This window comes from Lissotriton helveticus, chromosome 4_1, assembly GCF_964261635.1.
Source record: "Lissotriton helveticus chromosome 4_1, aLisHel1.1, whole genome shotgun sequence".
In the NCBI taxonomy this organism is placed as follows: Eukaryota; Metazoa; Chordata; class Amphibia; order Caudata; family Salamandridae; genus Lissotriton; species Lissotriton helveticus.
The window spans coordinates 246,293,381-246,318,947 of NC_136063.1; the positions used below are offsets into that span (position 1 = coordinate 246,293,381).

Consider the following 25,567-nt stretch of genomic DNA (forward strand, 5'->3'; position numbering starts at 1 on the left):
TAGAAAATATACAACACTATAGCGAAGTAACAGGTGAACACGTTTTATTTTTTTTAACAAAAAACATTCAAAGCAACTATTTACATGACAAACGGCTGCATCGACAAACGAAACCCACAATGCATTTCGCCGTCTGCCTGACGCCGTTCCAGTCATTCCTTCCCCAAAGTAGCAATGTTGGGCTACTTTGGGCTACTTTCTAGTAGTTTTTGGGCATTTTAAAGTCTACAAAAACCGTCAGGTGCGGTGGGGTGGAAGGACCACTACGCGAATAGCCCGAAGGCGGCGCCACACGCCAAGGCCTGTCCCCCGGATGAACCAAGGGACCCGTTCCTGTGGCCAGGGCGAAGAAGCGTCCGGCCGTCATCGGCTGTGGGCCCGGCCCGAAGCGTGCCAGGTGTCCCCACTTCTTCAATAATGGCTGCGACAACACTGGGGGGGGGGGATGTCTTGCACATGCCTCCGACCCCCCCCTCGTCCTCATCGCCTGGTCCGGCCATAACAAATGTCAAGCAAGATGCCGTGGGGTGCACCGGGAGGGAGAGGCGGCGCGAACGAGCCTCTCCCACCTCCCCAGGTGAAGGCTCCCCAGCTGCACCCCCAACGCTCCTCGCACCCGGAAAAGGGTTCGTCCACTGTGGCGATGCTGCGACGCCTCGCCCGACAGGTTGGAGCCCGTCTGCTCATTTGACCCCGCGATTGCCGGTAGCTGCCGAACTCTCAAAATGGCGGTCGACCTTGCAAGAGCGGGCCCAGCATGAAGGAATGGCCTGGTTGCTTGTTGACTCCACCATCATAAAAGTTCTCCTCGACCTTGAAGATTCTATAGGAGCCGCGGGAGTCCCCGACCCCCGATGGGGAATGACTGCCATGATTGCCCGCGGAACGATGAAAATATAGCCGCAGGACGTCGGCGCTCCCATGCTGACGCCAGCCTCAATTTGAATGACTAAAATCCTGCAGACTACAGTTCGGATCAGTTCCGGTGAAAACCCAGTATGACCCGGTAGGAAACAATTTTTTCTCCCTCCCCCTTTTGACTGATGGTTCATACTGCCGATCCTTTCTGTTGCCCTTTAACGGAACTTTTTGGACTGCCGAAAGAGGCTCTGGGCCAACCACGAGTTGGTAGAGGTTTTGACTATGCCTGGATCTAACTGGCTGCACCCAAAATGGCGCTGGTACAAATGAAACTTTCAACTCCTTGTTGTACCCCGATTGCTCAACCTTGGTGTCATGATATATGCATACAGGTTTTAAAACAATGAATTGATATGGGATGGGTACTGATTGTGTGTTCGGACAATGAATTAAAGTGAGATGGGTGCTGGTTGAACATTCGGACAATGAATTGTTGTTAAGTTTGGCGCATCATGACTATTGAAAGTTCGAATTTCAACACTTATGATACTCGCTCACACTGAAGTTTCGATATGATTTTATTGCACTTGTCGCACTTTTTTCAATGACCACCGACTCCATTAGGTTTTGCACTGATAAGTACCCCCACATGTACAGTTTTGGCCGGCCCACAGGGTTGTAGGCCCATATTTATGCACCGACATTTTTTATTAAAGATTTTTGGAGAAAAACGTACGTAGTTGTCACGTGTGAATTGGTAAGTCTCGAATAACTGACCACTGTTTCCGATATAACTGAATTACAGGTGAAATGGCTCAGCCCGATTAGTTAAGGGTTAAAAAGTATAGTACGCAGAAATATTGCAAATATGAATGGTCCAGGTTTTTGTTGTATGTACTTTGCACATTTTGTATAGCCTAAAGCAACCGCTAAAAGACCCTGGAATTCAGCCTATACTTAATATGCTACCTGTATCAGGAAAATTGTGCTAAAAATACCCCTAAGTCGCCCCGAAGGAGTGCCACCTGGCCTCCCTACATACGATCCGTAATACCACACTTGGGTGACCTATGCTATCCATCGGCTTCCGATAATCATCTCTCCTACACTAAAAGGTCCATCTGGGCTTAAATGCCGAGTTGGCAAGGACTGCGTTCCGTGGAGATAGGCCGAGTATGTAGTAAGTAAAAGCCTTTTCGGGTTTATGCGCGCTGATGTGTTTTTAAATGCTGCCCCCGCCCCCCTTCTTTTTCCCTCTTTCTGCAGGTCACATTGGAACGTCGATTAAAATACGAAAAAGAAAATGGTGATCTAACGAACGAAGAGACGGGAAAAAGGCGTTCGATTGTGGTGCCTACGCACCCCGAATAATACAACCAAAAATAATGTGCACTCATGATTAAGCACTCTACACTTAACTAAATAGGGAAAGGTTTAAAGAATATTCTTAGGTGAGGTTTACTCTAGTACCCTCCGCTTGGAGGACTAGGAATGTTGTCAGTGTTTGGAAATTACTACATCCTTTCCGCACCCTCATGGACCGGAAACTCAAAGCTGCCTTATTGTTCCCCCAACTGACACCCACTGTTGCCTCAGCCTGGAAACACATTAGCCCGACCAGGTTAGTTCTTGACCGGTTGCCAAAGGCGTAAGTGTGTAAAACCACAAAGACCAGTAAAGGCAGCCGACAATAAAAGGGAAGAAAAGGGTAAAAAGAGCTTAGGATGCTAAGGATGCGCAGCATACAGGAAGAGATCATTATGGCCAATAACGGTTATATGTCTTGTCTTGGATTTTTGGTATATAATACATGTACTGTCTCCCTCACCTGAGTATGTGTGTACGTAATGTATGGAGCTACGTCATCCCTCTGCCTGTGTTTCCGTATTACTTAACCCCTGTTGTTCTGTGTTGTGCGCGCACTGAATGACCCATTATTGTACACGTCTCTCTCTCTCTCTCTCTCTTTCTCTCTCCATGTCATACGTGTACCGAATGGACCATTTAGAGTGCGGTCTCTCTCTCTCTCTCTCTCTCTCTCTCTCTCTCACTCTCTCTTCCTCTCTCTCTCTCTCTCTCCAAAAGCCCCCTGTTCCCTCTTTCCTTGTATGGTGACGTTGTGCCCCCCGGCACAAAACTTAATTGGGTCTCCTCGAACACAAAGGTGTTCGGCAAAATTGACAGGAACTAAAAACGATTGTGACTTGCCATATTACTACCTCTCCTTTCTGCAAAACGATAGAACCCGAGTTGGTAATGAAGGAAAGGACAGGTAGGACGACTGATGTCCCCTAATCTGGCTTTTTATAGGGGGACTATAACGTCAATGGCCTTCTGTTTTTCAGTTCGCTAGAAATACAATTCCCAATGCACAGATTACCTCACCCCTCTGCACTTAAGTGCGGATGTCCAAAGTGCCCCCCCGCTTCTCCCGATTGACCCCAGCTCCCTGTCCAAAGCATCCCCGTTTCCCCCGATTAACCCCAGCTTCATGTCAGCTACCCTCGAAGCGTAATTGATGACCTTGATTAACGGTCGCTCCCCAAGAAAAGCATGTTTAACATCTGCCCCCTCCCCCTTCTTCATGACGATAACGCCCCTGCTTGCAAGAGTTAGCCGACCCCAAAGGGAAATGTAAGATTGTCGGTACTTGGGTTAAAAAAGAAAAAGGACGAGTCTCTACATAAGGACTCGATTCTGAGTTTGATATAATACACTGTGTATAAAGGTCCAATTTCTCTCCACATACGTCACGAATGAACGCCAAACAGGTTTATGAATTCAATGGTAATGCCCTCCTACATACTCCATAAGTGATGACTTCTGACTGTGACCGATGAACTTATCTCCCACCTACATAGGATTGGGGACGGAATTGACATGTATAAATGTCTTCTCCTGCCAGTTTTTCTAAAAACTTGTTTTGTACCTATTCAAAGATACAATCACCGGAGGAGAGGAGCTGGACGTGACGCACAGCCTGGCCACAGATCATGAAGCACGTGTGACCGCGACCAAAGGTGGAGCCACCGGGCAACGAGACGCGGGACGAGGCACCACTCTCAAACTCGGCAGATGAAGGAATAAAGGGCCGCCTTGAAGCCCTCAATTTGCTGACCCACTCGTGCCTGAAGTCCCCGTCCCTTTTTGAGCCCGACTGATGGGCCTGCCTGCTCGTCATCTTTTGCTCCTTTTGGTCCCTTGATGTGCTCAAAGATCTGATCCCACTCCGCCCTCTCTTCCCTTGATTATTCAACAACATCACACTTTTCGCATAACTTTTGACTATAGAATGAGGTTTTGCCACGGAAAAAGAAAGACACGCAGGTGCCCAACATGAGGCACCCCTAAGAAAATCAGTTAAGAAACAGGACTGTGATCTAACAGCAGAGGACTGATCGCACCCTGCAACGTGTAAGGATGAATCCGAGCTGGACCTATAGCTCCACCACCGGTGCTCAACAGCGCCAACAAAAGAAGACGGACTCTGTTAAAAAAGACATTGTGACGAAAACCCCCCTTCCTGAACTTTCTACTCACCCCCTTGACCAAATTGCTTGTATCAACTTGAACTCCTCCCTCAGCCATTTTGTATTGCTTTCTAAAATGTTTCATCGATCACTCATGCATTTAGTTTTCCAAAGGTCTCTTATAGCACTGACAAGACCCGAAGGTATCAGAGCTCTTTCTACTGTATTTTGATGTCAGCGGAGAGAAAGTCAGAACATGATTCTATAATGTGTCTGAACGTTTTTCTTGATTAACCCCGACTAAAGTATAATATCGATCTCTAGACTTGTATGAAGAACCCAACAAATGTAAATTAACATGTATTGCATTTTGCCTATCGTATCGACTATATAGAATTGAACTTGCTTATGTAAAAAAGCGGCGACTGTTGAAAATGGCAATGTATGTGTACATAAGCGGCGTTCATTTGTGTTCACTGTACCCCTTGTTGTAAGCAGAACGAATAATTACGAAACACTGACTGTGTTATCCCGCCAGCATAAGACCCATGCACATATGTACACGACAGCTATTTTAGGCACCATGTCCTCTCTGACCGTTTGCTAAACCCCCGGCACCCCTCCCCGCGCGCACTGCTCATGCATCAGCCACGAGACCCTCTCCCTCTGCGTGACCCTGCTCTAGAAATAGCACTCCTGCTTGACCCACACCCCCCCATTTCCACCCAGGAACACCCTTCCCCTCAGCTGACAACCCCCCCCCGGCTGCACTTGACCTCTCGACCCGGTCCCAAGTCCTAAGACCAAGCCTCGTGGATGTACATCCCCCTTTTCCCTGCCCAGCATAACAAAACCGTGATACACCAACCGAAGTGTCTGACCTTATCACCTGACCAACCTTTGACCTGATCATCCCCTCCTGCCCTCGTGCCCTGTAGGAATGTCCAGCTGAGAGGTCACAATCTCTTGTTACATTCAGGAGGGGAGGATGACATCTGAGCGACTGGTATGGGAATAGGCCTGAAGCTGGGATTCCAAGCATGCCTTTTCCCACTTCAAAGCGTCTTTATTGTAATAAGGAATGTTTGTGCATCATAAACATGTGTATAAAAGACGAAGCCTCAGAGAACTTGTTAAAGCACCTCCTGAAGACACTATGCGAGTGTCCGAAATGACAGGCTCTCCTCATGAGAAATAAAACTCTATTCTTGTCTTCCTGCTTCCAGCGCCCGTCTCTTTATTTGGTAATTGTTCAAGATGGGAACTAAGAGGCGTCCTGCGCCAGCAGCCTGGGCATCAGGTGTGTTATGGGCTGACTTTTCCTCACAGCGAGAGCCCTTTTGTGTGGGGTTCTGAAAGCTGCTCACACGCTCGTGCGTGTGAGCAGCTTTCCGCGGCTGCCATTGGCTTTCTCGTGCTTTTAAATAAAAAAGCCAGCACGCAGTTGGGCAAAGGCAGGCGCATGTCCCGCCTTTACTTCGCCCATTCCTGTCAGTGGCCAGCACGCCAAGCGTTCGCTGCCGCGCTCCCTAGCCCCCGCTCCTCTGTGGTGCGCGTGCACCACTGGTTGGCTTCGACGTTAAATCCCGGGAAAGCCAGCCGTGCTGATGCCGTATCCCTTCCCTGGGTAATGGGTTGCATCTCCCTGCTGAATTTAATTAAGAGCAACAAAGACTTGATTTTTTACAATTCTTTAATAAAGTTAAAATTTTTAAATCATTTAAAATTTCACAAACCAGCACGGGCTCGTAGCGCACCATATATACAAGTAGAAGGGGCGCCTTGTCACGTAAAGAGGCGCGCGCATAAATAAACACACCCAGGCATTCATGGAAAAAAACACACAGCTTGCAGATAAACTGTGCATTTAGACTCGCTACATGCAAACACACTGGAGGCAAGTCACGCACGCCTTCAGTGCCGGAGCCTTGCACGCGCTTGAGGCGCATCCGTGACGTAACAAAACTTGAGCCACACCTCACACCCTGCAAAGTATCGGGAGGGGCCCCCTCCGGACTCAGTCAAGAGGTTTTAGGCCAGGGTCTGTTAGGGGGAGGCGGAGGGCTATGTTATGCCACTGAGGTGCACAGACATGTCCAGAACACAACAGATGCTCGTACCTGGTACCTATAGGACAGTAAGCCTAGGACAGCAAGGGCAGAGCTGGAGACCAGACTTCTCCCAGACTGGCCTTTTAATTCCTATTTCTTCAGGTAACAGGAGTAACTGTTATCCACTGACCCAGCAGGCGTGAAGCACTTTACACGTCCTGATTCCATATTATGGTATAACTCTCGAACTAGCACATTTTTGTGTGCTGGAAATGGTTAGCAGAACGTAGGTGGGTAAAAGTGCATTAATTAACCATGTTACCTGTTGCCTATGGACAGCTGAGACCATCGCAGCCTGGGTCAAGTAGCTCACTGCTTGTCGCAATCAGTCAGACTAGTAGGCACTGTGTTGGGGTCTCGCTTGACAGAAGTGCACCTGTTTGCGCTCCCCTTTTACCAAGTAGCATGGAAATATGTGTAGCATGCTGAGATGTCTCCCACATCACACTGGTGAAGGATCAATACATACATAGCTGACAAGTTTTCAGACTGTTTGTATGCTATATCTATGGTTTCAGTTATGGGTGACATTCTAATGTGAAATGACACACTTCCAGTAACAATTGCGAGTGTTTAAGCCACTCCTCTGTGAATTGTGCTTTTGCATACAGACATATCACACAGAACATACGATTCAAACAAGCCAGACCTACTCGCGTTGCCAATGCTGGTTAGCAGTTCAAATCCCTCTGTAACATAACTGGTGCTCATGTAAAGCGCTCTGATACCTTCGGGTCTAGTTCGCACTATATAAAACTCCACAAAAAAAAAAAAAACGAAGCAATCCGTGAGTAAAAACAATGATTTTAATGTGATTAAACATAATTTAAATTGTTTCAGTTCTGAAAGTATTAAATATTGGTAAGATCTCATACATCCTTCCTCTTCTACGCTATTTTTACTTTCTCCATTAATTCACTGTTCTGTCTACACCCCCCCCCCCCCAACTCCCCGTCCTGTAAATACAGTATTTCCTTTTCTTGAATTTGGTGGTAATTTGATAGCCGCTGGTGTATGGTAATTACAGTTACACATGTGACAAATATGTGCGCTCTGCTAAGAGGTTACAGTTTGAATGAACATGTGATCAAATAATGTTATGACCCAGTCCAACCCCTAATGAGAGGTAGTTGGTATCGCAATAGTTCATGTGACAGAGATGAAGCTGTGTCCAAAGAGTGTTGGGGGCACATACACAGCCTCTGAATAGCCTGCTGTGCTCTTTTACTTGTGTTATTTGGTCTGGATTGCCCCATTTTACATATCCTACCAACCTTGTAGCTTCCTCTGCCACAAACTGCAACAACTCGGGATAACCTTATGCACAGAGTAATCCATCCATTCATTCATCCACCCACTCATTCATCTTAGTAAATATGTCCATTCACTCACTAACTCATATATAACCATCCATAGATAGTCTCCTCTACTTGCGCTCTTGTCCATCCATGCACTCATTAAATTATTCATCCATTAATTTTTCGCATACTTAGTAATCACTCCATACATTCACCAGTCTGGGATCAGTGCGTTCTTCTAATAATCCACTAATCTACCCAGGTAGCACTCATTTATATTCACTCGCTTGTCCATGCAGTCAGCCACCCTTTCATTCATTCATGCACTCGTATACTCGTACCTCATTTACTCTTGCAAATACTCAACTATCTATTCAACCATCCTTCCATGAATGACTTGCTCATATATACATCTATGCACACCCAATAATAGATTCTCACAGCCGTTCACACATTCCCCCAAAGGCACTCACAAGCGCAAACTCGCTTATCTATAAATCCTTTGATTAAAAAGGCAGACTTATATCCTTTACTATCGCTTAAATTGTCATTTTGTAAATCTCTGCCGTCGCCCTTATTTGGGCTTGTTTAGAAGAGCTTAATGTTTAGTCAAAGATCTGTTGCTCCAGCTAGGATGTCCTGTTCAGGTACAACATGAGCAAGCGGAATATGCACCCCTCAATCATAGTCCTTATCGGGCTTTGAGAGCAAGCAATGGAGAGCTGTGTGAACAGAGAAAAAGCAGCGCACATCACTCACAACCATCCTTCCCTCGAAGAGGGACAGTCTGCCCACTCGAGCCCCCGCTTGACAGCTTTTCAGAAAGCTACAAGTGTACTCCTACTTCCGATGTAAAGCTGGATAGGAGGAGCGAATTCATTATCAGAACAGCATCCCAGCTAAGCAGATCAAACATAAACAAGCTTTTGCAAAGCAATAGGTCTTGCGTTTGCGAGAGTTTATGCTATTAGTAATGACAATGCCTTTATTTATGTTTGAAAACCCAAAACATAAAAAAAGGCATTGTCATTTACAATGCCAATAGCTCAAACTCACGTAAATGCGAGACCTATTGCATTGCAAATGCTTGTTGTGTTTGGGACAGCCTTACAGTGTGACCTATACACTGCAAAATGTAAACAAGCAACATAAAAAGTGTTTTTCGCGTGCATTATATCCCATGATTGATTCATGATTTGTGTGTTCCTTTTCTCTTTTCTCTACCAATTGTGATTGCTACATTTATTGGAATAAGTTGTATTTTTTGTATTAATTATTCTGTATTCAATTACTGAGAAAGCTATTCCTATCCCGAAAGAACCAACATTATCTCTAAAAATTCATATTCCGGTTCTGAGGGGCACTGGGCCACCCCATTATACCAGACACTTATTTAGTCTATAAGCACTATTTTCTTTAACCCTTTGGGCCGGCTGGAATTCCCTCACGGTGCGGGCGAATTCTACGCATGCGCAAATCGGACGGCCCCCGGCCGTCTGATGCACACGCCTGCCGTCCGACGCATGCAAGGGGTTAATGAGTTTCTCCCACTGCAGGCACGGCATGCTTTCCTGCAACATTCAGCGCACCATGCACGCTTTCACTTTCCAAGCAGCAAGGGACAATGGTGGCCGCTTCTTTCAAGTGAAATAGGTTTCACATTTAGAAGAGTTTGTGCTATTGGCATTGTAAATAACAATGCCTTTTATTTATATCTTAATTATCAAAACAGATACATAAAAGGCATTGTCCTTTCAATGACAATAGCTTAAACTCTTGCAAATGCGAGACCGATTGCAATGCAAATGCATGTTTTTGCTTAAGCGCCAGAGACACAACAGTTACAGCAAATGTAGCTTAATATGTACAACAAATAACCCGGGAGGTTGCCAACTCGGTTCCAGTCTCTATTTGAAGTTCTAGAGCCAGTTATTCAGGTCAATTCATGCCATGTTTACACAACAACAAAACACACACTTGAAAGTGTTACAGATCTTTACAGCTAGTCGTATGTATCGAAACATTAGTGTGTGTGTGCAAAAGAAAGTGTTTTTAGCTTCAGGATAGTAGCAGGGTGCTCTGCTTAAAGTGGATGCAAATTTGTATAATGCAAAAGTAGTGGTGTGGTGCAACTAGGTGAGGGAAAAAAGCCCTATATCGCCTCAGAAGTGTGTGAGCAAAAACCAACACACTGCTCAATTTACAAGAAAATACCCTATGCACACAACAGAGCAATATAATATGGTTGTGTCAAAGTTGACACACATACATTTGAAGAACAGAGCTAACAGAAACTACACAGGGTTTTCCTGTACAGTGAATCAACAGTTGAATCTTTTAATTTTCACAAAAAACAGCCAGCCGACACTTGTTTTGTCGCATTAGTAATAGTGCTTCCGCTACTCCTCAGGGCTGTAGCGGAGCAAAGCAACAGATAGGCAGTTGCTCCGCCGGTGTTACTTCCGACCCGGCAGGCCCCGTGACTATGAAGGTGGTTTCCAGGTAAAATGATGCCGAAGGATGTACTCCATTGTGAGAATCCAGATATAATGTGAAGCTCTCTTTGGTTCAGGGGTTTTTTGATCGGCGATTTAAAATAATGAATCAGCTACAGTAATCGACGCGAGTATCGTCTTGTCATGGCTGTAAGCCACGCAGAGTAGGTGAAGCAGCAGTCCGGGAGCAGATAATCCCTCGTGCACTTGCCGATTGTGATCAGTGGTGATATCGTTAGTTCCTCTCGCGGGTCGCCATGTCCAGGTAGTGAACTAGTGAGTACATCCGACGAAACACATGTCGGCTGGATGGTTTTTGAGAAAATTAAAAGATTCAACTGTTGACTCACTGTACAGGAAACCCCTGTGTTGTTTCTGTTAGCTCTGTTCTTCAAATGTATGTGTGTCAACTTTGACACAACCATATTATCTTGCTCTTTTGTGTGCATAGGTTATTTTCAGGTATCGAAACGGATGTGAGTCCATGGCAGAGCATGGGCAGGTCAACAAAAAAGAGTGCTCCAAAAGCATGACGAGTAAGCATAAGTAACAGAGGCAGTCCGTATAGGAGGTTATAAAGGTGGAAAAGGAGGGACTAGTAAGCCATTTCAACAATCAAAAGCTACAATTTATGAAGGACAGTAAGAGGAGCCAATAGAAACAAGCATCTGCAATGCAGGAGGTCTCACATTAGCGAGAGTTTAAGCTATTGACATTGTAAATGACAATGCCTTTTATTTATGTTTTAAAAATCAAAACATAAATAAAAGGCATTGCTATTTACAATGTCAATAGCTCAAGCTTGCTCAAATGCGAGACCTCCTGCATTGCAGATGCTTGTTTAATATTAATGCTGCTAACAGAGGAGCTGGGGTTAGCTGCTGGGGTTGCTGCTGGAGGAAGTAAGGATACCAGGTTGGGGTTTGCTTGAAATATTAAGAAGTCCCGGCCACTCAAGCTAGGGGACTTGACACATTTCCCATGTGCCTATGCTTCGGACTGAAGAAGTCGTCATCGCCTCACTAACAACTGTAATTGATATTGTAATGGGTTTTATATATATGTTTTGAAAATGATTCACGCAATGGCCGCTACGTGGCGATAACAGGTAAACAGATAAGATAGCGGTCCCCTCTATGGTCCCCAGGACACACACCCTCGTAAACAATTAGGAAATTATCCGTGTTATGTATTAATAATGTGAAATTGTGGCATTTATATTATCTTTTTTTATTTATTTTCTTTTTATTGAGCAGGATATACAATGAAAATACTCACTAATGTAGACACTCAATAAGACCTTGCAAGAGAAAGAAGATAAAACAGGAATGAAAGTTAGAAAACAATGCATCTAACGCAGCAAATAGTACAGACAATTCCCAAGTTCCTCTATTAAAGTTTAAACCCCTCTGGGTTTCTCAATTTGATTTCAATATATATATCACTGCCATAGCTCCTAATAACAGTATTGCTTTATCAGAATTCTCAGAATAAAGCTAGGACCTACAGTGCATCAATACTAGTAATGCACAATCAAGCTATTTGTGTTATAAATGATCGACAGCGGACGCCATTGTCCCAGGCTGCTTAGAAAGTGAAAGGGCGCATGGCACGCTGAATGTTGCAGGAAAGCATGTCGTGCCTGCAGTAGGAGAAACTATTTAAAGAAAATAGTGCTTACAGACTAAAAAAGACTCACCCTGTAACAACCAAATTAAAAGGGGCCAGTTCTCATGGAAGGTTCAAAATGAAGACGAAGTGATACTAAGGAGGGACTAACAAGCCAGCATTTACGAAGGACAATGACACAAGCCAATAACAAGTATGGGCGGAGAGTGGGCAGGGCTTTTATTCCATGCTACAATACAGCATGGATCTCAGAGCAGCGCATGCACTGCCCAGACTCAACCTAAAAATGTGAGGTCCTTGAAGCACATATTCCAGAGACAGTATGCCTAGCAGCAAGGCTCAAGTTGGGGGCACACACAGGTACATGGCGCCCCCCCACTCTTTTCACAGGGTGGATGCCATCCCCACTGCCAAGAAGTTGGGCTCACAGAAATATGCTGAACTTGTCCCGGTGTAATTTTCGGACACCAGAACACATACAGCAGCGCCTGCACATTGTTTGCTTTCCATTCCCAGCACCAACGTAAAGGGAGGGAGGTTTTTTTTTCACTAGCTGGGCCGAAGTTAAGGGGCCATCCGGACTTCTTTTTAGGTCTCGCTTTAGCGAAAGCGCGCTCTCGCAGCGGGGACTATAGCTGTCGGCTCAGCCGACAAGGAGTGGAGACAAGAGCTGGCCACGCGCAGCATTGAGACAGCATAGCAGAGTCGGATTCCGACGCGCGCCTTGGGATTGGGTCGCGCCCGTGAGCTTCTACCTTAGACAGCTTACGACGCACGCCTTGTAAGTTTCGGTTTCGTTTCTTCTCGTACGTGTGTGGTGAGGCGCCCCCGGGGGAGGAGGAGGCCGGTGGAGAGGATGAAGGAGCGGCGGAGATAACCTCCTCGGAGACCCGGTGTGAAGAGGAGCAGGGCAGCAGGGAGTTGGGGCCGAGCGTCGGCACCCACGGAGGCACCACGACGAGCAGCAACGGAGGCAGCAGAAGCACTGGAGGAATGGGTAATGCTTGTTTTTAATGAGTTTCTCTTCGTGCAGGCACGATGTGCGCTGCTTCAGCTGGTTTTATATTGTGCCTACTTTAATTACCTGCACACCTCCGAAAAATTCCCTTTTTAGATTAACAACACGGGCACACAGTCCATTGTTAAAATTCAATTAAAGTGCGGCGAGAGGGGGCTGCGGCCGCCATTGCTCACTGTGCGCCAGTGTTGTTAATCTAAAAGTGCGCCCATATGTCATCTTTCGGTAAACTGCTGGAGTTTAGTTTACACTCCTCACAGCATTTGCTGCCCTATATGACCTCCTCCCTCCGCACTATGCAAATGGGAGTTGCGCACCTTTCTTTTATTTTCTGAAGCTCGCCAAACTTTTTTTTAATACCCTATTTCTTTAATGCTTGTTCTTCAAAAACGCAAGACTTTCTTTTGATCGGTGCAGCAGCTCCGCTACTTTCGGGAGGCAGATAATGTGCTGGCTGGCTGGTCTTATGGGATCGGTTCGCCGGACATGGTGCGCTGGCGAAAGTTGCTGGACTAGTCATGCGTGCCCCAGCCGACAATCCCTGCTGCTAGTCGCGCTGCTTAGAGGGCCTGTGTAGTCAGAGGTAAGAGATGCCACGCTCCCCATGACCCCCAATCTTAGCAGTTTGCGAGCCCTCAACTAGCCCTGTGAACTCCATGGTAGAAGGTGGGGGAGGTGAAGCGCCTTCAGGGATCACCTTCAGCGCTGGCGGGGAGGACCTTCAGGGCCACCCAGAGAGTAGTTGGGAATGCTGGGCGCCATGCTCACAGTTAGTACAGAAACTGCAGAATAACTCCATGTCAGCACTCTGTGGGTGTTTCCTTACAGTTTCACTGCATAGTAGAGCTGTGCTATGAAAGCTTGTTATAACTTCAGTGCCCACTAGTATACTATCAAAGGCCACAGGCAATTGGTTAAATGACGTCATGAATTCAGTGCCCCCTTCCCACTGCCTTGTGTACGATTTGTGTACACGTCACAATTATTATTATTATTATTATGAAACTTATAATGCGCTCGGCTTACCCAGGGGCATCCCGGCGCAACAGACCACAGAAACGAAGAAGACTCAGCTAACACTACCGAGGAAACAAATGAGTCTTAAGCAGCTTCCTAAATGGTAGGATCTGGGATTCTGAGCGGATCTTAAGGGGCAGAGAGTTCCAAAGGGAGGCTACCTGCACAGAGAAACGCCTGCCCCCCGACCGAGCTCTTCTTACTCTCGCTGACTGCAGAAGATGTTTTTGCTCCGAGCGCAACAGACGCGAGGGTTTGTAGGGACGGGCCATGTTTGCAAGAATGGGAGGGCCTTTACCATATAAAATTTTATGAGCCGTACAAAGCGCTTTAAATTTCACCCGCTCCTTCATGGGGAGCCAGTGAAGCGCTTTAAGGGCCGGAGCAGCAGACTGCATTCTGGGGACATCCATAAGGACTCGCGCAGCTGCATTTTGCACCTGTTGGAGGATTTTAAGGGTAGCTTCCGGAGCACCGAGGAACAACGCATTCCCATAATCGAGCCTGGATAGAATTAGGCCACGAATCAACAACTTCCTTGATGGAGCAGGAAGCAGAGGTAACACCTTACGGGCTGATCCCAACAAGCCAAAACAGACCCCTGCGGTCTTCTTGGCATGAGTCCGAAAGGACAGATCGTCATCCAACCATATTCCCAAGGATTTGATCTCCTTCTTGGGGGATGGTGGGTCGCCAAGAGACCGGGGCCAGCAGCTCGCAATGATGGAAGGATTGGAGTTGCCCAGGAGCATCAGCTCGGTCTTACCTCCATTGAGCTTTAAATCAGAGATGGACATCCATCGATAAACATTGGCGAGGCAGTCATGTAATACCTCCGGGTGGGACGCCAATTGCGTGAGGCCCACCACCAGCTGAGTATCATCAGCATAGCTGATGATCTTCACCCCCGAAGGGGCGACCACTCTTTCAAGTGGAGTCATATAAATATTAAATAAGGTAGGGCTCAGCGATGAGCCCTGCGGGACTCCACATTGAAGAGGGATTGGGGCAGATTGCTCCGACCCTTCCCAGACCTGGTAAAAACGATCCGCAAGAAAGGAGCCCAGCCATTTCAACGCTGTCCCCGAGACACCTGCCTCTGACAGCCGTTGGAGGAGCACCTGATGGTTCACGGTGTCGAAAGCAGCACTCAAGTCCAGGAGGATCACTGCCACTGACCCCCCTGTATCGAGAGTGCCTCTTGCCTCCTCCACTACTGCCAACAAGGCAGTGTCTGTTCCATGGCCGGGGCGGAAACCAGTCTGGGAGTCTCCTAGCAGGTGGTTAGCTTCAAGATGGTACGAGAGCTGATGATTGACAAGCTTCTCAGCAATTTTTGAAAAACCAGGGAGGAGAGAAATTGGCCTAAAATTGGCCAAATCAGATGGATCCAATCCTGGTTTTTTCAGTATGGCTTTCACCACAGCCTTTTTCCATCTCTGTGGCACTATGCCCTGAGCAAGTGAGAGGTTTATGAGATCAGTCAAAGGCGTTGACAGGATGTTAACCACGGGCTTAAGGTGTTTCATCGGGACTGGATCACTCGGAGAGCCACTCTTCAACTCCAGCAGGACCTTTGTAACCTCCTCTTCCGAGAAGGGGCCAAAGGATATAAGCTCAGTCGGGCAGTTAGTAGAGCCAATGACTGATTCCTGAATGAGAGGGATAGAGGGTAAGGAGGATAATATTTTCTCTATTTTTGAATGAAAGAATTTTGCCAAATCCTCACATTGTCCTTTAGGGTCATCGTGTAGCACTGGGGGGGTGGGTGCTTTCAGAAGTTCTTTAAAAATTTTAAACGACTCGCCGGAGGAATTACTTGCCCTCGCAATCCTCTCGCTAAAGAAAGCCCTTTTAGCGTCCTTCAGTGCCCTTTTATATTTCCTCAGCTCCTTCCTATAAGAGGCCCGACTTTCCTCGGTCTGCTCTCTCCTCCAGGCACATTCAAACCTTTTACAGGAAGTTCGAATGCACCTGAGTTCGGGGGTGTACCAGGGAGCAGAACCAATTCTTCTCTCCCTGACAAGCCTCCTTTTGTTCGGGATCAGCAAGTCCAACGAGTTGGTTAGCCAATTGACTACAAGCTGATCAGCAAAGCTGGGGTCTTCTACATGATGGGGACAGGTTCTGGCTAGCTCTTCCGCCCACCTATCTACCGGAAGCTTCGACCAGAGGCGGTCCACAGTATGTTGCCTAAGTGGAGGGTCTCTCCGGTTCCCAGACAACCAGCTAAACGGAATGAAATGGTGGTCAGTCCAAGGGAGAGCCAACGTCTGGAGGGCCTGTAAATTCGCCGAATTAGCGAAGACCGCATCCAGCTGATGACCTCTGTTATGAGTCACTCCCACATTAACAAGATGCAGGTCAAGTGCACCAAGCAAACTTGTAAGATCCCTTGACACCACGTCATTGGGGTCGTCAAAATGAAAATTGAAGTCCCCAAGAATAAGAAAATTGGACGAAGCCGCAGCAAGTGGAATAACAGTTTCCATAAAAGAATCCACAAAGTTCCCTAGCGTAGCAGGAGGCCGGTACACCAAAATACCAGAGATAGAGACAGTTGAAGAGATGCCAAGAGTGAAATGACAACTCTCAGCATTATTAATGCCGCAATCAGCGGCTTTGCATACCAATGTGTCTCTGTAAATAATTGCCACTCCGCCCCCTCTTCCATCCGGCCTATCGAGGTGACACATGAGGTATCCCGGGGGAAGAGCATTAACAATGTCGGGGTCGGAACCAGCGGATAGCCACGTCTCCGTAAGAAATAAAACATCCAACCTATAGTCCAAAAGAAGGCAATGGATTTCCGTCGAGTGACAGGGAAGTGATCTGCAATTAAGCAGAGCCATTATATAAGAATCGGGAGCCTTAACCGTATTATGTGGGCGACAGCCAGAACAGGGTTTGAATACACCACCCTCCGCCCAATAATAGTAACAACTAGGATGTCTTGGCACGCGTAATGCGAGAAGCGAGTCCCGTGAGTACCTGTAGGAGGGAATCCGTGTGTTCGGAGAGTTGAGCAGAGTAGCATGCCCAAGGCCCGTCTGGGCCCGGACGGGCACAGACGGGCTTGACTCTGGCGAAACTCCGGCGACAATCCGGCGATGACGCTGCGTGATGACGCTGCGCGTCAGCATGGCTGCCTTTATGTTCGCCGAGCGCGTGCACACTGGAGCGCTAACCGTGCCGCCTACAATGTCCCCCCTCCCAATATGGCCACCAGGCGAGACAGTGGGCAGGGACCCGCTAAAACGCGGTGAGTAATGCCAAATTACAGTGGGAGTGAGGTGACAGCAGTGTGGGTCTGTGAGTGGCCCAATTTAAAACAAGGGAAAACGAGCAACATAAATTGAAAGTAAATGGAAAAACGGGATAATTAAAACGCAAAAGATGCCTCTGTCAGCAGCAAGAGCAAAGCTCTCCTAGCGCTTGCAGCCAAGTTGTTAAGGGCACTCACCTGACGCTTGCCTTCCTTTATGGTCGCCGAGCGCGTGCACACTGGAGCGCTAACCGCGCCGCCTACAATGTCCCCCCTCCCAATATGGCCACCAGGCGAGACAGTGGGCAGGGACCCGCTAAAACGCGGTGAGTAATGCCAAATTACAGTGGGAGTGAGGTGACAGCAGTGTGGGTCTGTGAGTGGCCCAATTTAAAAACAAGGGAAAACGAGCAACATAAATTGAAAGTAAATGGAAAAACGGGATAATTAAAACGCAAAAGATGCCTCTGTCAGCAGCAAGAGCAAAGCTCTCCTAGCGCTTGCAGCCAAGATGTTAAGCTTGGCTGCAATAGCTTCACAACATTAGGTGCACACTCGCTTTTCCCTGTGAAATGCATGAACATTCACTGCTTTTCCTTTGTGGCATTTGTGCCAATCCTGGGTAAGTCTCTGGGGAATCCAGTGCCAACCACTTACTATCTTCTCTTGTACCATTAATGCCACCTCAGCACTGATCTGGTGGTGCCAGGGAAGAGATTCTGTTTGTGTTTTTTGTTACTTCACATTCTTAACGTTTCGTCCAGGATGTCAGTGAGTGATCAGCACACATCTGTTGTTACTTTGGTACCCAGCCCCTCCCACCTCATGCAACATCAAAACCCAAATCTGGATTCCTATTAGTGACGTCACTGCATGTTCCCTACTTGCTTTGTCTTTCGATATCAATGTAGTCTCATTGCTTGCTTTGTCTTTTTATTGTCCATTCCCTACACTTGTTTATGTGATGTCATCGCCCACTCATGACGGATGTGATGTGATGTCATTGCCCACTGACTCCTTGATTTATGCGCCATTATTGCCCGATTCCTAATTGTTTTATGCGGCATCATTGCCAGTTCCACACTTACTTACATGTTATCATTGCCCACCCTACCACACGTTTAATTTGATGTTATTGCCCCCTCGCTGCTTGTTTATATTTTATTATTTCCGACCCCTAATTGTTGTATACACTACCATTGCCTACTCCTCGCCTTTGTTTTACGTGCTGTCGGGCCCCGGACCCAAATATAGATTGTGACATCAATGCACAATGTAAGCTTGTCTTTTGTGATATCACAAATTATTTAACTTGGCTACATCAGTGTCCCCACACCCTTTGCAATTTAGTGGACTTGGAGCGGTTGTTCATTTGAAACAAGTTTACACATATTTAGATCTTCACGGTGGACTGTAAAATAAAACTGCGATGGACACTCTGATACCCACTTGGGTCATGTTCGCGCTATACAAATCTTTTAAAATAAATACAAATAAAATAAGACATATCACCACACTGCCTTCCTTGCATCCTGATGGCCAAACCTCACATCACCACAGCACAAACAGGAAGCGGGCCATTTAAGGTATCAGATGCCCATGATGAGCCAGCAGTTTGAAACCTACAGAGTTCAGAGTTGATTTCAGACTCAATTCAAACCTAAAACGTTAAGGAAGATAAGGGTTGGCCATTGTTTACTTTTTGTTGTATAATTAAGATATTGTACTTTGAATCAGCCAAACCAACTTGTTTCAACAGGCACACACACACAGTATCAGCCGTCAGTGTACGCTTTCACCAGGCATACACACCACCGGCCATCAGTGCATACTTTCACCAGGCACACACACCACCAGCCATCAGTGCACGCTTTCACCAGGCACACACACACCACCAGCCATCAGTGCACGCTTTCACCAGGCACACACCACCAGCCGTCAGTGCATGCTTTCACCAGGCACACACACCTCCAGCTGTCAGTGTACGCTTCCACCAGGCATACACACCACCAGCCTTCAGTGAACGCTTCCAGACACACACACCACCAGCCGTCAGTGCACGCTTTGCCACCAGGCACACACACCACCAGCCGCCAGTGCACGCTTTGCCATCAGGCACACACACCACCAGCCATCAGTGCACACTTTCAACAGGCACACACACACCACCAGCCGTCAGTGCACGCTTTCACCAGGCATACACCCACTGGCCGTCAGTGCACACTTTCAACAGGCACAGACACCATCAGTCGTCAGTGCACGCTTTCACCGGGCACAAACACCACCAGCCGTCAGTGCACAGTTTCATCAGGCACAAACACCACCAGCCGTCAGTGCACGCATCCACCAGGCACAATTTCAAATAAAAAAAAAATAATTCATGCAAAGCATTGTCATTTACAATGCCAGTAACTCAAACTTTAATGCCGCGAGACCTATTGCATTGTAAATGCTTGTTTTTGTATATGCTGACTGGGGCCGCCTGAAAACTTACATTTAAATGTAAATGCCACAGAGGGAAACAAAGGCACACAGCTTGCTTTCTCTTCATAGGTACTTAAGAGAGGCATGCTTTTGCCTTTGTTCAGTCCCTGTCAGGGCACAAGTCCTAAAAAAAGAAGTGGGGGGATGCTGTCAACGGAAGTGACATCACAACAGGAAGTGACGTCACGAAAGGTGGCTCCGATCTCGTCCCAGAGAGGCCAAAAAGGTGAAGTCCAGCTGATTGGCAGGGGGAACGGCGTCCACCCTGTAAAATAAGTGGGGGAAGCCGTCCACCCGCGTGGTACCCCGACTCGAGCCCTGGTCCCTGTATATAAATGCAGACACTGTAAGACGATCAGATGGGTTAGTCTGTCCTAGTCTTTACAAAAATAATGTAAATAGCACTATTTTTTTTTATAGCGCTACCTCATGACGTCATGAGGTCCTTTGCATATTGTCTTACTTGGTCTGTCCCATCACGTCTTTTTATACAACTTGTGCTCTGCCTAGCAGAGTCACGCATGTGCTGCCTAGGCTCGACCTAAAAACTAGAAAAAACGGGCTTTGCTTTGACATAGAGGAACAGGGGTGGGGCTCAGACTTTTGGCATGGGTGTGCTTCGGTTTAGGACTCCATCACAGAACCGGTGTGGAGCAGCAACAGTCTATTTGTGGCTCCTTGTGGCAGTAGAAATAGAATACAACCACTAGAAAAGGAAGATTTAGCTGGATTTTTTCGTTTTTTTAAAGAAGAAAAAATTGAAAGATTTGTACGAAGTTCTGAATCATCCATGCTTGCACCTTCACGCACTTTTAGATTTCTCCAATCTGCCTACTTATGATTTGAAAATAAGTATTTCTTACTTTTTGATGGTTGTGTTTGCCAGGTAACTAATAATATTTATTTATAGGAGTTTAAAAAACATTATTTATTTAAAATAAACGGGGTTCACCTAATCTCGCTTCCTGTGATATCATCATGGGTTAGAAACCATGTGAAATCTCTTCCCTCCTTTGATGATTCTAATGAAATGATCCCTTTGGTCAGCATGCCGTATACGTGCACTTCAACATTTGAGAAGATGACGCAATAGTTAGTATTTGCAAAACCTCATTCAGTTTGTATGGTGTCTCATTTTACTTTTTCTTGCAGAAATTGCAGAGGGAGACCAATCCCAGACCTTTTAATGAAACAATAAGCCAGGTATTCGAGACCATTTCTGGAGATTCCGACTTTCCGGAGATCAGTCCATACAAGTGTAGAAGATGTGCTGTGGTAGGAAATTCTGGGAATCTGAGGGATTCGGGCTATGGAATATGGATTGACGGCCATGATCTTGTTTTGCGGTGAGTAAATAAGCTTTGTATATATTGTTGCTTGTTGGCTCCTTAAAAGTGATGATGTGGGAAGACAAACATGTTACCAATCATTTGTCAGCAAATCACACCTCAGATAAGAGAGATGGGAAAAAGAGCAAGCATGATTGGATGTACAGCACAAAGAATGTCAGCAGGAGGCTCTGCTTGCTAAAAAGGTGGAAGATCTTTTAAAGGAACACACATAGTATAAAAACACACGAAAAAACACGAAATAGTGCGCAAAGCAATGAGTGAAAGAAACTGGCGGAATAGCGTATTTAAGTGAGTGAGATAGCATTGGGGTATGAGAAAAATAACATAGTGACTGCAAATCTTTTTCCAATTTTAAATGAATTGCACGTTTAGTGCCTAAAAGTAAAACTTTCACTGAACACACACGACCTTGTTACAATGTTCCTTTGCGACAAGTTACGATAGAGAATTTGTAATCTGAATAACAAATGGCTATAGCTTAGCTGTAAGCCATTGTAAGGTAATGTCTAGCAAGATTTTGTCCTTAGTTGATGGGATACATTTATTGCACAGAGATAGAGGTGGGATAGAGCTAATTCACTATTTAATAATTTTATTTTAGATAGAGATGGGGTAGAGCTAACTCACTATTTGCAATTTTATATTACTTGTGTATGTTTTGTTCTGGCTCGTTGTTAGTGAATCAAAATTATATTGGAAGAAAAATTGGAAACAACCTCTTTCTCGATTCAAATATTTGGATAGCTTTTCAGAAGAATATTACTTTCTTTCTTTACATAAACAGTGGATTGAACACTGCAGTCAACAAGGCTGGGATATATTGCTTTAGATTTTCTAATTTGACCTCATAGATATACTATGACCACAAAAGGGAAGAAGCTACAATTAACAAATGTAACCATTAACAAATACATCAAGTACTTTGTGTCGGATGAAACACATATTCCAATCTGCAGGGCCTAATATTGTCTAATATTGCATGGAAAATGCTGTGCTCGTTGATTTCAATACAAGTGTACTTCAACCTTTTTAGTCAGTCTTTAATTTAGCATCTTGACTGCTCGACAGGGCCTACATGTAAATAACGTTTCCCTTTTGTGCTAGACTCTCTGGCTCCCACTCACAGCTCATTTCTTGCTTAGATCGGTTTCTGACATTTGGTGATGGATCAGCCCATTTTCTTAGCAGGTCACCAGAAGACAAAGGGGACAATTTAGAGCTTAATAGAGAGGGAACACCCTTGCTCCATTTAAAGGTAGGGAAACCACTGTCTTTCTGTTTGCAGAACCTCAGGTGGCTTTGTTGACCTGGTGGACTGCCATCAATTCACAGTGACAGCCACCTTGTCCTAGAGCGGGGCATTCATCACTACATTTTCACTGCCCAGGATCTCCATACAAAGGCAGACCAACGATTCAATACGACTGACAAAAAAAGCAGGGACTTCACCAAAGTACAAATCAAAATCCAAAAGTTCATCCTTAGGTATGCTCAATGAAAAGCATGCTTCTCACATAACTCAAGCTTCATTAAGCAAACTAAACTGCTCTGACAGATAGTAAGAATACAGAACTGTAACACGCATGAAATCAGCCTTAATCTGCACTTTAGAGGACCTTTAAGCACCACCAATTCGAATGGGGATGCAGGACAACTCTTACCATCAGCATTTAACGCTAAAGGACACTAATTGCTAGTACAAAAACTAGAAGACGCAGGCATTTAGGGCATGGATTTGAATTAGATAACGTTCTACCTCATTGACAGAGTGCAAGTTGTCACTTTCACACCCTTCTACTCATTCACCACCTCTCAATGCTCAACAGTCGCACCCCTCCTCTTCAGCGCATAGCTGACCGCACTTCCAGACCTTGTCAGTTCAATATTAAAGCAATACATTATGGTCAAAATATCAACCTGCAAAGCTTATGCATACACTGCATCAACTATCACAATATCAATAAGGTAAGTAGATGTAAATCTACATTTACCTTTAAGCAGTCATTCTCAACACAGAAGTAGTCGATATAGTGGCTGTGATATTTTAGATGGCTGGTGCTTCAGTCATAATGTTATAGCATATGACCATCAGCTCCTTCAAGATTACCTGCTATATCTAGGTTGATAGTACCTACTTCATCCTAAACCTCAAAATACTTGAGGACTTGCCTGTCAGAAATACAACACTGGATGCTAAGAAACCATCTTAAACTTAACTCAAAAAAACATGTAAATACTCAAATGTGGTATATACTACAACCAGTAGCGGCTCGTGGTGGGAGTGGTGCGGCGCGGTGGGCGGGGTGGGGAGGAGCAGGGTGGTGGGTAGTAAACTACAGCATATGGCCGAACAGAGGTAAGTAAACAAATAAATACATAAAACTAATTTCATTGCGCGCGCAGCATTGCCAAATGTGATGCAGCTCGCGCAACAACATTTGTTTTATATATTTATTTGTTTACTTACCTCTGTTCAGCCATATGCTGTAGTTTATTACCCCCCACCCTGGTCCTCCCCCACCCCGCCTCACCACCCACAGCACTCCCACCACAAGCCGCTACTGGCTACAACCATCATCCTATATTCACTTGCCCCTCTGAGCAAGTGCCGATTGTACGGAGGGTGCGTCGGGGATCGAATAGAAGCACACTTCCGGTGCAGTGGCATTTCCGGCTAAGCGCTCTAGTTGCTCAGGCCACGCTCCAAAGTACTATTTAAGCCATGACAGAACGAACGCGCAGCGGACGCGCGCATGGGTGCGCCGGTGACGCGCCAATGGCAAGCCCGTCTGCATCCGTCCACGCCTTGCCCGTGCCTAGGGCCAGACCCCCTGCCCAAACTAGGAATAAGGATGCCAAAGTAAGGTACAATAGTCACAAACTATTGAAACTCCCGACCCCCCACATTGCCCAACCCTAAATTTGTTGAATGAAGCTAAAAACTGTTCAAAATGTCTACTCCCGTTCAACTTCACGCCGAGCAGCATTGTACCACAGCAACCCGCTAAGGACAGTAGAAAGAAAGCCAAAAATGATAAAAGCTGCCTTGCTCAACGCACGGTCCCTGGTAAAACACAACTCAGACACGGCCAACTTAATTGAATCTCATGCCCTTGATATACTATTTGTCACGGAATCTTGGGCGAATGAAGCCTCTGGCATAGATCTGGCACTGGCTCTCCCTGGGGGCTATTCCATAATTCGGGCGGATAGGATAGGTAAAAGAGGGGGCGGGTTAGCTAGCATTTATAAAGATGAGCTACAAGTAAGAGGATCGGCCACAGGCAACAACCTGGACTGTGAGATTCTATCCTTTAATATTGTTATCACAAAAAACTATGGCTTCAAAGGCCTCCTGCTATACAGACCCCCCAAAAGCCCAAACCCCCCTGATGCAACTTCTCGATCCGTTCTTAGAATCTAGCTTAAAAAAGACAGATTATACCATACTGGCGGATTTCAACCTTCACTTAGAAAAAAACGCAGATAGAGATACCCTGCTTATCACACAAACCATGGCCAGCTGCTAACTGATACAAAAGGTCCAACAGGGCACCCACTCCGCTGGACACACACTGGACGGAGTATTTAATTCCAACCCCAATTTAACGATTGGGGAAATTATTCCAGTGCCATGGTCTGACCATAAAGTCATCAAGATCTCCCTTGTGATTAAGCAAGACATAATGTCAAGACCTATGCAAACAAGAAACAATACATATCAGGACTGTGCCAATTTGAACGTACCCAAGTTACAGGAACAATTGGAAGGGACAACCCCCGAATTAAACCCTGACTGTAACATAGCCAACGAGCAACTAAATACCTGGATCAAATCCGCAGTCCTAAAAATTGCTCCTATAAAGAAGGCAAGATCCAGAAGAAAAAAAGCTTCAGAACCTTCGTTTTGCAGTGTGAATCTTTCTGGATTCACTATGCTGTGCATTATTCCGCGGTCTTGTGGTTGGGTCCGGATTCGTAGTCTTTTCTTTCTTTCTTTTTTTTTCTTTTTTGTAGCCCAGGTGGGCGACGACGTCCCATCTTTGGTGTATTTCCGGTGACGTCGGCACGCTTCCCGCGGAAGCTCCCACTCCTGGGCGCCATCTTGAGATTCTTTTTTCCGCGGTTGGGTCTGGATCGTTCCCGAAAGGGCTCCAGACATTTTTGGAGAAAGAAGAAGAAAAGTACGCACCTTTTGCAAGAAAAGAGATTGAGAAGACTACAGGAGACTACATCATCCAAGAGGACGACGAAGGAGAAGAAGAAATTCAAGAACTTCAAGAACTTCGACGTCCATCGGAGAATAGAAGCTCAGGGGGCACCCTGAACGCATGAGATGGACAACACTCCTTTCAAATTCTGCCGTAACTGCCACCACAAGTACGCGCAGAAGGACCAGCACCCGGTCTGCAACCTTTGCCTACCAGTCGACCACGGTAGCGAGGACTGCAACGCCTGCTCCGCCTTCACGCCGAAGACTCTTCAAGTGAGAGAGAGACAGAGGATAGCCAACGCCACCATGCAGGGCAAGGGACAGCCACCGTCCCTTCAAGACCTGGGGCTATCA

General features: G+C 46.2%; 1 protein-coding gene and 1 long non-coding RNA gene across 20 annotated transcripts in view; one reads left to right on the forward strand and one right to left on the reverse strand.

The window, feature by feature from the left end:
• The window catches only part of LOC144828501 (uncharacterized), a 2,902,672-nt gene that overhangs the window by 1,783,152 nt on the left and 1,093,953 nt on the right, over nt 1–25,567 (reverse strand). The window lies entirely within an intron of this gene.
• The window catches only part of LOC144828498 (CMP-N-acetylneuraminate-beta-galactosamide-alpha-2,3-sialyltransferase 1-like), a 297,640-nt gene that overhangs the window by 187,424 nt on the left and 84,649 nt on the right, over nt 1–25,567 (forward strand). For all 3 annotated transcript variants that reach the window (XR_013610454.1, XM_078686719.1, XM_078686720.1), the window contains exon 3: nt 20,801–20,994. Coding sequence is in view for 2 of the 3 variants with exons in the window: in XM_078686719.1 (XP_078542845.1) it covers nt 20,801–20,994 (194 nt within the window). In the remaining variant the exon portion in view is untranslated. The remainder of the gene's footprint in view (nt 1–20,800; nt 20,995–25,567) is intronic.